General features: G+C 33.3%; 1 protein-coding gene across 1 annotated transcript; it reads left to right on the top strand.

Moving 5' to 3' along the window:
- The first annotated feature begins 745 nt into the window (after positions 1–745).
- LOC134707454 (uncharacterized) lies at positions 746–11,514 on the top strand. The gene is made up of 8 exons (XM_063567202.1): positions 746–961; positions 4,160–4,231; positions 4,887–4,916; positions 5,875–6,065; positions 6,661–6,749; positions 6,971–7,231; positions 7,715–7,842; positions 8,976–11,514. Exons 1-8 carry the CDS (start codon positions 837–839, stop codon positions 10,540–10,542), a joined length of 2,463 nt encoding a protein of 820 aa, XP_063423272.1. The 5' UTR covers positions 746–836; the 3' UTR covers positions 10,543–11,514.
- The last annotated feature ends 2,269 nt before the right edge of the window (positions 11,515–13,783 follow it).

Raw genomic sequence — 13,783 nt, 5'->3', positions numbered from 1 at the left:
CAGGCGCAAAAATTCGGCGGGGTTAAGCATGTTTTTTTAGATCTCAACCCCCCCTCCCCCCTATACTTCCAGCCAATGTAGAAAAGTTATCGCATATAACAATACGCACAGTAAAATTTAGTTCAAGAGAAGTCCGAGTCTGATGTCAGAAGAGGTAACAAAAGAAAATAAACAATGTAAGCATATAATTGTTAACCTTAAACAAATTCTAGCAACTTCAACAGAAGGGACTGAGTTTGACAAATATATATAAGAGTATTCTTAATGTAAAAAAGATATGTTACTATATTTGTTGATGAATTATTATTTTATTATGGAAAAGGGTGTCATTTTATTTGCATCCTTTTTATTGAGTGTTCATCCCTGAAGACCGACAGAGAGAAAAAAAAACAAACAAACAAAACACATCGTAAAAAATTGCCATCAAACTCATGTTTTTGTTTAACCTTTGTAAGTATTACCTATAGGTTCAAATTAGCGGCCTAAATATTGACGACTATTTAATTAAAATAAATGTATAACAATGCAAAAATCTTTCTTTTAAAATAACATTTTGACAGATCGACCAACATGTAGAATAAGGAACGATATTTTGGACTTATATGAGCTTCTAGGGGATTGTTTCGGTTTAAATCACCGTAGGTATTGTTCAAATATCGATCATTTAAACTTATTAAATACACCTGATATATGTATTAAAACTTCGGAAGCTTTCGGTGTTTAAAATACAACCTGTGTTAAATATTTAATTAGCATAACAATAAGCCTAGCAACGAGACGCGATCTAAAGGGATACTGTATGTTTCACTGAAGGGTGTAAATTTCAGTTGTGGATAATGACATCTTTGGAGCTTTTTAGGGCTCAAGAACACGATCCTAGTGTCCCAAAAGAATGGGGCTCGGGAAAGTTCAAAGAGGATGTGAATGTCTATATCCCGGGACCACCAACATGGCAATATTCGTAAGTTTTGCACGTTTCGATTTTTCCACCATCTTTATTTATGTTTGATCAATCAAGTTAAAGATCGTGTTTTAAGATATACTTGGTTTAAATCTTAAATTAATTTGTTTATTTGTTTGTTGAGATTCTAATCATATAGATAACAAGGTTTTATACTGATAATAGACAACTGTCGAAAGCTGATACTTCATTGATTTTAAGTGTTGAAAACAGATCTGAAAGACATATTTTCCACTGGATGCCTTAATATTGGAGACAAACCAATGCTTATAAAGAACATTTCAAGCAAACACTGACTTATTCATTCTAGTCGACATTAAATTTTGCCGTAAAGTATTATTTTAAAAGTCACACCAATCTGTCTTTCACAATTCTATATCCAATATCACGCACAATAAATGCATATGCAGATAACAACAAAACAATGTAACATGCACATTACATACAATTACAGTCTACATAGACACCATAGATATTTGGTACTAACGAAACTCAAATGCCTCCTGTCCTCAGACCTAGTGGTCGTATTAAAAGGGAAACAAGTTGTTTTGTTTGTGCATTATTTTGTGGTTGTAGAATCCACCTTACCCCTATAGATAAAGATCATTCTCTTTGGACGAAACTGCACATATGTATTTCTCAGATTTACGCTGAGTGTTCAATCAAAAATGGCCCCTTTTACTGCTAATGTACGTTCACACACAAATCTCCTTTTATTAGCACAGTAATTTAGCGTTGATTGTCATACAAATATTACGAAATACAGTTTTCCCATCATCTCTTGGTTGTCTGCTCTTAATTATTGCTCAGGAAAAAAAATCAATAGGGTATACTCATCTTTGTGTAAAGCAATATGAAATTTGGCCATTTGTGTGGTATAAAAGAAAGAAAACGAAGTCACTATATATTCATTATCGCACCCACCCACCCCAGAAATTATCTGAGATTTAGACTATCTAGTGGGTGCGAAATTTATCAGCTTCATTAAGCTGAGTCCTCATATATACATGTAGATTTTTTTGTAAGAAATTTTATTCTGTGCCAATCCAGGGACTTTCTATACTAAAGTATAGTATTGAAATTCCCTGGCCAATCAAACACTAAGTTAAGGAGAACAAAGTTCTGTGTGATGTGACTCATTCTGGATTATTATCCTAAGATGTTGTTCTGTGGTGAACATTAACAGATTAAAATTAAGATATTATTGACATTAAAGCTAACAATTAAAAAGTGTTATAATGACGTTCACCCACAATTTAACTTTCAATGAAATCAAACTCGGATTTAACGTATATAAAAATAATAAAAACATTATTTCAGTCTGGTTGCTGTCTTGTAACGTCTCATTTTACCAAATTATTAATTCCCATTCTTCAAACACAGGTGAACCATGTGCACGTTAGTCATATTTAATTTCATGCTAAGTAACTTTTGTTTCAATTATTAATAATAAAAGCATTCATTCATGTTTGTTTTGTCGGAAATTTTGTCTGTTTCAAAATGACTTTTAAATGAAGTGAATTTTCACATTTGTATCTTAATGTGTTTTGGTTTGTGGGGTATCTTATGTTAAGGGGTTGCTGTCTCGAATCAATAAACACATACCAGTCTGGTAGACCGTATACCACTCCCAAAAAATAAGTAATTACCCGAATGCTAGTTTATAATCTTGGATTTTATTCAACAGCTAGTGTACAGAATACATCCAGGTTTTTGTAAACATGACATAGAAGAATGAGATTACAGTCATTATTGTCTTTAGGCATGTATATATAGTGTATTGGTATTTGAGTAATGAGTGGCATCATGTAATACTGAAGGAACACTCTTGAAGTTGTATTTCCCTGTTACAAAGTTTTCTATGGTTTTGGTGTCAGTTTATGTACGTTTCATGTGAACTCGGCATGTCTTATGAGGTTTTACCCTACGACGCATTTTAGTCGAGAAAACATACTGTATATATATGCACAAAGGTTTACACTGCTTAAGGAAACACATATTGTGCATTATTGTCGTAGGTTTCTACCTTTCTATAAGACAGTGGAGCAGACGTGGGCTTGATCCCTACTGACTGTGCTTGTACTTGTAGGTTAATGTCAAATTTATGTTATGTATAGAAGTATCATTTTGCAAAAAAGTAGTTTTATCAAAGATGTCATGTTAATTACAACAGCAGTTTGATGTGTTTGTTATTTCTATCAGGAATCTAATTTGTATACTACTAGAGACTTGTTCTGTTGTCTTGCATATGCATCTTTTATCTATGATATACAAAACTTTTCTGTTGAACGCCGATTTGCCTATGCTGTCAAACGGTGATCTTTTTTAATAAACACGAACTTACAAACGTTGGAGTTCTTGCACTCGTGTAAAGACAAGTCCAACATGTGGCTTCTTAAATGGCTTTTCTAGTAGGGTTTGTTTGCCAGGTTATCGAGTTTTTATTTTAAAGTTATTAAGTTTACACATCTTGGCGTATCCTAATAAATACAACTGAGAAAAGACCTATTTTTATATCAATTGTTTGTTTAATCCTAATTTCGATCTATTAAACTGATTAAATATTTATTTGGTATGTATCTAGTTACGCCTAAAACAATAAATCACATTAAGTATGTTAAATATTAAATCGATCTTGTTATCTGATTTTTTATGTCACTATTATGAAGCAATACACTTCTAATGCCTCCAGTTCATCATTCATATTTACTATTTGTCTTGACTGGGCGAAGTTTCGGAGGCCAGACTTGTGCATGCCTTTCCTGTCTGCGGCCGAGTGGCAACACGGTACTATATTGTGATTACGTCAGTTTAAGGGAAACCGCTACCGATGGGTTTATGAAATTTGATATGCTGTTTTTGTCAGGATTGGTGCATCATTGAGATTATTTGCCCCAGTCCCTTCAGTCATGATCTATTGATTTTGTAACTTTTGCTAATTTTCGTTATATTGAACCTTTTTTCTTGACAAAGTTTGAACCTTTGATTCTTTTCAAAATGTTATCAGAAGCACTACGAACAAATTGATTCTGAAGTCTGGGGTGCGATTTAAAGTTAACTTGTATTTGTTCGCCTACTTATATGAACAAAGCGGCATGTAGTATTAAGTTAGAATGCAGGATTCGATTTACTAGTTCTTCATATATATGCCATATTCTATGCATCTCTGTGTTAAATAGACTCCCTCATTTTTTTCAGTGGAGAACCTATAAAACAACATTATGGACTGACACAGTTAAAACTTAGTAATGTTAGGACCAATGACCAGTTGTAAGTATAGCATTGACTTGTTAGATCAAGGATTTGTATAGTCTAACTATACAAATCCTTGGTTAGATGCAAGTAGGAATATATGGTTATTGCATGGGTAATGGTATATATCCCAGTAGACTTTTATAATACACGATCTTGCATCACCGATGATACTCTTACAGACAAAACCGTGTCTGGCACCAAAATTTTAATCCTGGTAACTATGCTGAGTTTATTTTCACATATATTACTAGTATTTATGCAAATGAATAACCCTTTAATTGTATATTAAAGCTTGATTTTTTTTTGTCAATAATGACTTACATAATTTGAATCTAAATTTGCATCAGTGCATTGTTATTTTTCTATACGTTTTGCAGGAACAAAATGACTTAGTTGTCAATCTGAATATACATGAACATTTTGTTTACAAAGCATCCATCTTTAGACAACATTAAAATAGTACCATTTTATACACTTATCAGTGAGTGTATTTCAAAGTTTTGATGAATGCACATTTTGTAACGTATTTTGCAGAATTTAATAAGTAGTTTTATTAAAGTGACTCTCTGTGATACGAAAAAATGCCGAACTGTTTATTCAATATGATTATGATTAAAGACATTTCATTAATAAAGTGTCAAAAAATTTAATATTTTTTTCTTATCTGTAGGTTGCAAAAGCCACAGGAAAGTCAGATGGGGTATGTATAGTTTTACAAAATAAATGTGGACGTTCATATACTTGTTTATAGTTGCATATGATAATTTTACCCATTGTGACTGTTACTACCAAAGAACGCAAATTAATCAATTGTGTGTTTAACGTCCTGTGGCCTTAAACTTCTGATTTAAGGATGACTTTACCTACCACCTTTTTCTTTGAAAAATATGTTTAAAAGTTCATTCAAAGAATAAAAAGGAAGATAAATTCAAACTCGTCGGGTTTTTTTTTTATCAAACAATATATAAAAAAGAAGATAAAGAAAAGTGGTTTGATTGCCAATGAGACAACTATCCACAAAATACCAAAATGACACATACATTAACAACTATAGGTCACCGTACGGCCTTCAACAATGAGCAAAGCCCATACCGCATAGTCAGCTATAATATACCTATTAGTATCGTCTTCATGTGGTTGCTTCAAGTGCGAGAGATCGTTGGTTGGAACCTCGACAGGTTCAAACCTTTATATTTAATATTTGTAGTTGATGCTTCTCCGCTTAGCATGTGATATTAAGCATGATAAGGAGTAAGATCAACATCTGAGTTACATTATGGGGTAGGATATCTTCCTGTGGACTTTCAATGAAGTTTACAATTCAGCTCATCAGGTTTGTCTAGTGCCAAACCGTGTTATAATCATGTTCTCAGCCTGGATATAAATCTGATTAGCTTAAATGTACTGAACGTTTAACAGCCAGTCATTATCTGTAACTTGGTATATATACAGTGTAAGATTAAATATGAAGGAAACATTTCGATATTGTAGTATGCAAAAATCAAAATCACAAAAATACTGAACTCCGAGGAAAATTCAAACCGTAAAGTCCTTGATCAAATGGCAAAATCAAAAGCTCAAACACATTAAACGAATGGATAAAAACTGCCATATTCCTGACAATAAGGTTTAACCATAGTCTTTTATTTTATTTGTAGACGAATTATGATAAACAGAGATTTCCCGGCTGAGCATCCATACAGTTCTCATATGCCGAGGTTTTCTGTTTTTCCTAAATTTGATGCATCAGAAGACCCTAAAAGGGGCGTAGCAGCCCGATACGAACAACCAATCAACGCAGAAATGCCAGCCACTGCCTTTGATGTACAGATAATAAGTAAAACAAAAGGTAAGTTAACCGTTTTTACCGACTGTGCAAGGGATGTATTATAGCCAGTCAAGGTCGTTAAAAACTTCCATTTGTTGTAGTAAAAAGTAAAATCACAAAAATACTGAACTCTGAGGAAAATTCAATCGGAAAGTCCCTAATCACATGGCAAAATCAAATGAAAAAATACATCAAACTGTCGTTTCCCTGACTTGGTACAGGCATTTTCAAATGTATAAAATGGTGGATTGAACCTGGTTTTATAGCGCTAAACCTTTCACTTTTACTACAAAGCGTTTGTATAGAGGCAACGTACTTATAACGGATAACATACTTAACCGATATGACTTATATAAGTGGAGAGAGTTTTTGTTGTTAGTCATTGCATTATTTTGAGTGGGGAAATAAAAGAATGTTTGCATCCAGGGTATTGTTGGCTAAAATGCAATAATTGGATACTATTAACGAAGTTCTGTCAACATTCAAACATCAAATCCAAATTGTATCAGTTTTAGTGATCAAGTTTGCATAAATATTCATAGTGAAAACATTATTTTGAAATAGAAAATTAAACTAATTTGACGTTTGTAACATTCTAATGGTTTGTCTATTTCAGGGTCTGGTATTCGGCATGAAATTCAGGCAAAGCCAAAGGAATCTGAAAAATTAGGTTTAGAATGGCAAGGAGAAAGAGGTTTTCATCAGGTATAACAAACATAATATTCAGTAAATGAAGTCTACTTTAAGTTTTGCTGTTAACAAGCATATACTATTAATGATATATTGAAGAATGAAATTAGAAAATAAGCTTTAGTTTTCTTTTTATTTTCTCGTGTACTTTATGTTACTGCTATAAAAAGGCTTTTACTTATTTTATCGTAAAAAGTTGTACAGAGAAATTAAAAAAAATATGGTTACCTTTTCAGCTTGTGAAAGCCAACGGAGGCCGACAACAGTACTATCCAATACCACCCAAAACAGTTGTTCCAAATCTACAGGATCGTGGACCAGAAATGAGACTGTCTAATAACACTGCCAATGCATTAAGAAATATTGAACGCGACCAGTGGCAGACGACGTATGATTTACAACATACGGGCATTGGACCATCGAACCCAATGGCACTTGATAATTTGGAAAACAAGTTAAATGTCTATGGCACATACGGCGTCGACGACAGTAATTTGGTAAATAGATATATTCATTTATCAGTTTTTTTTGTTTTTTTTGGTTTAAATTCCAGTACACTAATTTACTGCTTTTAGTAATGGAAAAAAAGAGGCTAGCTGTGTACACTTTAAAATCAGAGGCTCAATAGTGTCGAACTCTGTCACCATTTAATCGCTCATCCTATTTTGACCACTGAAAATAGTTAAATATACATGTTATAGGCTGTAGACACAGTTTAATATCTACAGAGCAAGGGCCTTTTATGTACTTCTTGTCAGATATACTAGTAGTAGTCAAGATTATTCAGTGGAAGTAGATTTGCATTATTTGGATTACACTAATCGTATTAAAATATTTAATGAAATGTTTTAAAAATTGCATTAGTATTATTTTTGAACAGTTTAAGAATTAGTAACTTGGATGTAAGTCTTAAGTTTATCCTATTTAAAGTTATTATATGTGATTTCATTGTGTTTATTTCAAGATAATATATATTTCAGTATCCCAGATCAAAGAATACCTTTGACCCACCGAGGCCATTCGAAGGGAGAATCTCCAGAAAGCTCATACCTAAACCACCACAACAAAAACCTGGTACATCATGCGGGGAGAATACTTCTTACCAACGGTAACTAGTTAAAATTGACGTATATATTTGTACGCTGTGTCGCTCATCGTTTGTTTTTTTGTTGTTTATTTCATCACTCAGTAATTATAGTTAATATGCCAAGACTTACTGGTATTGAACCTTTCATTTAAAAAAAACTGCAAAAAAAACCCAAACAACATTGATACTATTAGTTGTCCTTCTTATTTACATTATCGATACATTGATACCGTTGGTTTTCCTGTTTGAATGGTTTAACACTAGTCATATTTAGAATCCTTTATAGTTTGCTGTTCAATGTGAGACAAGTCTCCGTGGTGAATTCCCTACTTTGACCTATAGTGGTTTACATTTACTAATTGTGACTTGAATGGAGATTTTTCACATGAGCACTAAGACCACATCACATATTCTTATATCTCTATGCACTCGCTATATTATCTGAAAAAATGGAGTATGGGAATTGTATTATATAGAGTCAGCAATGGTTATCAATTATCAGTCATAGGAATATGCATCATTTGAAAAGTATAAAATTGTTAAAAACAAAATCCAACTCGCTAGAGCATGAATCAGGGGCGGTTCTCAATATCAAGACGCATGGATGGTTTTGCATCATCAACCAATTATTTTGAATAGTTTGTGTGAACATTTATTTGGAAACCGACAGAATTAGAAAACATAACTTAAGTATTACTAATGCCGATGACGAAAGGAATGTTGATACATTCCATCAATATCATCGTATAAAACAAAAGGTTTATTCATGCTGGGTAACTTTGTTTTTCAAAACAAATTCTAAATAGGCATCTTAACTCAAACTAGATATATATATTTTATTTTGACAAGTATTAAAACTATCTAAATATTGTCCTTAAAGACGTGTATGAAGACACGAATTTATCTTAATATGTTTTTAATAAGATAGATATTTGTTATCTGCTAGGCAGACAAATTGAATGTGGATTAATTTTCTGTTGGTCTTTGATGGTCTTTCATTTTTATGCATTTGACTCTCAATTTTTTGTGCTCGTACATACTATATACAGTTTGTTTCTTAGAGAAGGGACGTGTGCATTGTTTTCATTTGTATTTCTTTAAATTAAAAAAATGTTATGAATTTCCATATTGTATTAGTATTTTTGTCTTTGTAGAATGATGACTCTCCGAGAAAAGGAAGAAGACAGATTGTGGAACGGAAAAGAATATGTAAGTCTTCCAGAATCAACGAAACCGAAACAGAAAGGTATCCGATGGAAAGAATTAAATGACCTTGCACACCCAGATCCAAATTTGGAGAGGGTTGGGGAGGCACAAGAAGAACAGCCTGCTGAAGACATACCTTATCGCCCAACAGTTGGTAAACCACTAGCTACAGAAGAAAATTATCTCACAACGACAAAAGAGAGGCAGGATGAAGAATTCCAGGAAATGGAGGCAAGAAATCGGTACCAAGTTTTAGAGGCTCAGAAACCGAATCGAGATTTGTCATCTCTTCAATATAAAATGGGAAAAGCAAATGTATCGGAAAAACCCAAAACTTTCTACAATCACGAAGGGCAGTACAATGAGGAACGAGCAGGTTTATATAGAACTAATTATTTACCCGAAAGACTAGCTCATTCAATGAATCCAAGAGAAAGCAGTGCTGAAATTATGGACACATTTCATTCATACAGAGGCATTGATGACCTTGATCTGCCAACCCGTATGAATCAAGATGCAAATGACGCTTTAAGATACAGTAGAACGTTGACTTCAGCAAATGCAAATCTTTCTGGGGATCGTAGGGATTCGAGGGAAGTCTTAAGACCATTACAAGATCTGAAACAATCACAGAAGCAGAAATTGCAACCAACGGACATTTCTAGTGGGTACAGGGTCCAGGAAGGAGAAATTATCAACAAAGAATGTGAAATGGGAGAGAACTACAATACACACAAGTTTCTACAAGAACACGAGTTGCCACGCTTTGCCAGAAATGAACCCCTTAATGTCATGTCAACATCAAATCAAAAATTATCTAATGTTCGAGGAATATCTGGTCTGAAAAATGGAAGTGGGAAAAGTGTTTCTTTCTCCGACAGCGTTACTGTAGCTAGTGCATCAGGAAACGGACCTCTTCGTGTTTTCGGTGCAAATTCAAATGGGTTGACTTCTGATGAAAAGCAGCTGATTGAATCTATGGGCGAGGCAAATTCGACTCAATACACTAGCACACAGGCAATGTATAACAGAGAGAATAATACATTCAATGAACAGAAACCGCCGAAATTTACTATCTTTTCTATTCAACCACCTGTTCAAGAAACAGTTGTAGAATCCAAGCAGGGCCCTGTAATGGCCATGAGGAAACCAAAACGAGCTGCCACTTCACTCGCAGACACAGAATATCGCGACGAATTCGGAAGTCTTTCTTCAAATGTAGCGCCAACAAATTTAAGACATTCATTTTCTCTGAAATCAGCGTATGAAAGTCAGTTTCCAGTATATAATCATATAGGTTACAAGGATGACATGCGATTTACATGGGAACCAGGAAGTGGAGTACCTAGACCCCAGTCAACACTTTTAGGTATACAAGATACATTTTCTAAATCTGCAGTGCGAAGTAAGTTTCATTCTCGTTTTAGTGAATCCAATCCCGATTTACGACAAAATATAGTAAACGGAAAGAAACATAACTTCTATGGAATGAGTGGTCAAATTTTACATGGATGAAGATTTGTGCGTTTCTATCAACGACATTCAAAAGCATTTAAGAACACACGAAAATGCTTTATTTGGTAAAACGAGCAGTAAAATGAAATAATATTGAAATTCGTTCGGACATGACATGCTTTCTTCTTGCGGAAAAGTTTTAACTGTTTAGCATGTTGTTTTTGCCTAATTGATGTTTGCACAGTAATGTAGTGCATCGTGGCAAAATTGTATTCTATGGAGTGTTACAAATTGCTTTAAGAATTTTATCGCACAATGGAAGTGAAAAGTCAATGTTAAACTTTTATGATCACACCAATGAAAGTATGGTATGCCACTTACAATTTTTCATTCGTTTGAGCACATTTCGAGACAAATTTACAGTTACAAAAAAGAAATGATTTTAATGATTCCTCATTTTTAAGGTTAAAGTCCATTAGATTTTCCTCATGTATGTCGTTGTTGATAATATTATTATGATAATGTTTTATAAATTCTATCTGTGATCGTTATTTTTTTTCGTCAATTTTTGCTGACTCAGTATGAAGTTGAACTGTGTGTTGAAATCAAAGTATTATTTTATTTTTGTCGCATGTCCGACACTTGTAATTGTTATTGTTGTTTTTTTTAATCTTTTTTTTAAACATTTTATATGTACCTGCACAATCAGTATTATATCATGACAGCGCGATGTTAGCATGCCATTTTTGTTTGTTTGTTAAAAGGTTCAACGATAAGGTTCAGTATTATCATATGATTTCTTAAATCTTTTTAGGATATATGTATACGAATGTATGTCACTATGTGGATACGAATTTTCCCTCGATTAGATTATTTAATTGTTGAAAGTAAATTTGGATCAGGTGTTATTTGATGAAGGTGATAGCCCACATATATAACAGGATTTGTTCATGAAAGAAAGTATTCAATTTTCTATTTATAGGCGTGCCAATAATTGTGCTGTCAGTTAAATAAAAATCTGCTCAATTGTTATGTTGTTGTTTTATTTTATTGAGTGTTTTTGATGAGAATCAGTAAGGCTAGATAAGCTAATATTATACCATACAACCATTCTATATACAAAATATAGTTGGCATTTTTATGTCCATAGTAATGATATCAAAAGATATATTGGCAAAATAAAGACTTGTAAAGAACCGATTCTCCATTACAGCTTTACTGTTGCCAACCGGTGTGACAAGTCTTATATGGATTTTTATGAGGATCGTTATGAAACGAATTGTGCTTTGTATGAAGGATTTCCAAAAAAAAACAGCTTCGAAAGGTGTAGTTAGTATAGCTTCGTGTGGATGCGACGTGCATCCAACGGCTTCTGTATAAATATCAGAAGTCATTAATAGAGACATCACGAATATATTGTGATGGAAAATAACTATAAACTTAGATGCATCCATCTACGTCGTAGGACGAAAAGCAGAGTTGAAAAATATTCACCATATTCACCATATTCACAGAGTTGCAAGAAAGACTATATATATTACCTATAACATCAATTTTGTCATCGCACCCAGAAGGTGTCGTAATTTTCAAATACAATAGTCATCCCTTTATCTGTAAGGAACAACTTGATTATCAATTACTTCAAACTGTGTTAAAATTGATGAGCAAATGAGATCCTCTAAGAGCAATGCAATTTGGTATAAAAAAAACTCTTCACAGTTGTAAGTAATTGAAACTGGTATTTTTATCTCCCTTATCTGCAATATTGTATTTTATATGAACACATACAGTGAATCGTATCAATTGTGGTCCGTATGCATCAATTTAGAACTAATTGTGGATAAGAGGATCATAAAGGCGTCCTAGGGCCACGTACCTGAGGTGTTAGGTAATTGACACGCTGTTTCGACCAGGTTTTCTGAAATTGTGGATGCCTTCTTCAGCGACCATAAAGAACTATATCTAGAAAATACTGCAATATCTGTTCCAAGAAGTAAAATAATTAGGAATAAATGTGCACTCAGGTAATCCCACATACCAAAACATATCATTTGACAGGGAGGAGATTTTTTCTAATCATAAGTCCTACATGGCGTCAATGAACATAACATTGAATAAAAAATCGAAGGACTTACCTTGTGTATATGGCATTTTGTCTAATCATAAGTCCCACATCTTAGGACTTACCTTGTTTGTATGGGATACATAAGCTTTCCAAAATTACGTACTAACAACAGTATATTGCCATCCATTTGCATGTTCGACTGAAGAAAATACTGTGAAACTATTTACTCACGAAGTGGTATTAACCGCATGTGGATTCTAAAGAACTTCAAAGAACATCTAGATAATTTGTGGAATTGTTCTATTAAAACTTTTGATTTTTCAACGCAGTATACCACCCTCCCCTATATGAAATTGAAAAATCTTATAAAAGAAATAATCTGCAATGCTTTTCGACATACAAATGGTAGCATACGTTGTATATTGATTTCTTTGGGATACCATACAGCATATTCTGTTAATAGTGAACAAAATTTAACATTCGTATAGGTTGTAAAGTGATGATGTCCTTTCAATTAACAAATCCAATCTTTTCTGATTGGGTTCCATTAGTATATCCTCCAGAACTAAAATTTAAAGAAACAACAGGGACAAAGCATCCCTTCCTCATTTTTAGACTGGTACCTCAAATTTGACATACACAGTCATCTCAGTACCAGAATATACGACAAATGAGACGATTTTTTTCGTCCTTTTTCAAAAAAGTTCATCAGAAGCTTCCTTGTTGATACATATTCCGTAACAACTTCACTAATAATTCACGATGGACTTGAAGTATAGATTCATGGTTCTGACGTTGTTTATTCTTTTATGATAATTTTTGTACTCTTGTCTTTCATTTTTGCTAATGTGCTTTGTCTATATTTTTTTTTGTTTCTTTGATATATATGATATAGCGCATTTCTTTTACATCCCGTACCCATATTTTTGACATTTTAGCTATTATGTTTGTTTGTTTAGTTCACACATCGTTGTTAATATAATGGAATTTGATGCGACTGTCATACAAGTGAGAGGTTAAGCTAGCTATAAAGCAAGGTTTAATCAACCATTTCCTTCATTAGAAAATGTCTGTACCTAGTCAGAAAAATGACAGTTGTTGTCCATTCGTTTGATGTGTTTCAGCTGTTGATTTTGCCTTTTGATAAGGGATTTTCCATTTTGAATTTTCGATTTACGGAAGCAATTGGATGTAAGATTAAAAAGTCCTGGTCGTCCATCCTTTTGAAATCGTTTA

The sequence above is a fragment of the Mytilus trossulus genome, chromosome 2 (assembly GCF_036588685.1).
Source record: "Mytilus trossulus isolate FHL-02 chromosome 2, PNRI_Mtr1.1.1.hap1, whole genome shotgun sequence".
In the NCBI taxonomy this organism is placed as follows: Eukaryota; Metazoa; Mollusca; class Bivalvia; order Mytilida; family Mytilidae; genus Mytilus; species Mytilus trossulus.
This window is presented reverse-complemented; position numbering and strand designations above follow the sequence as displayed.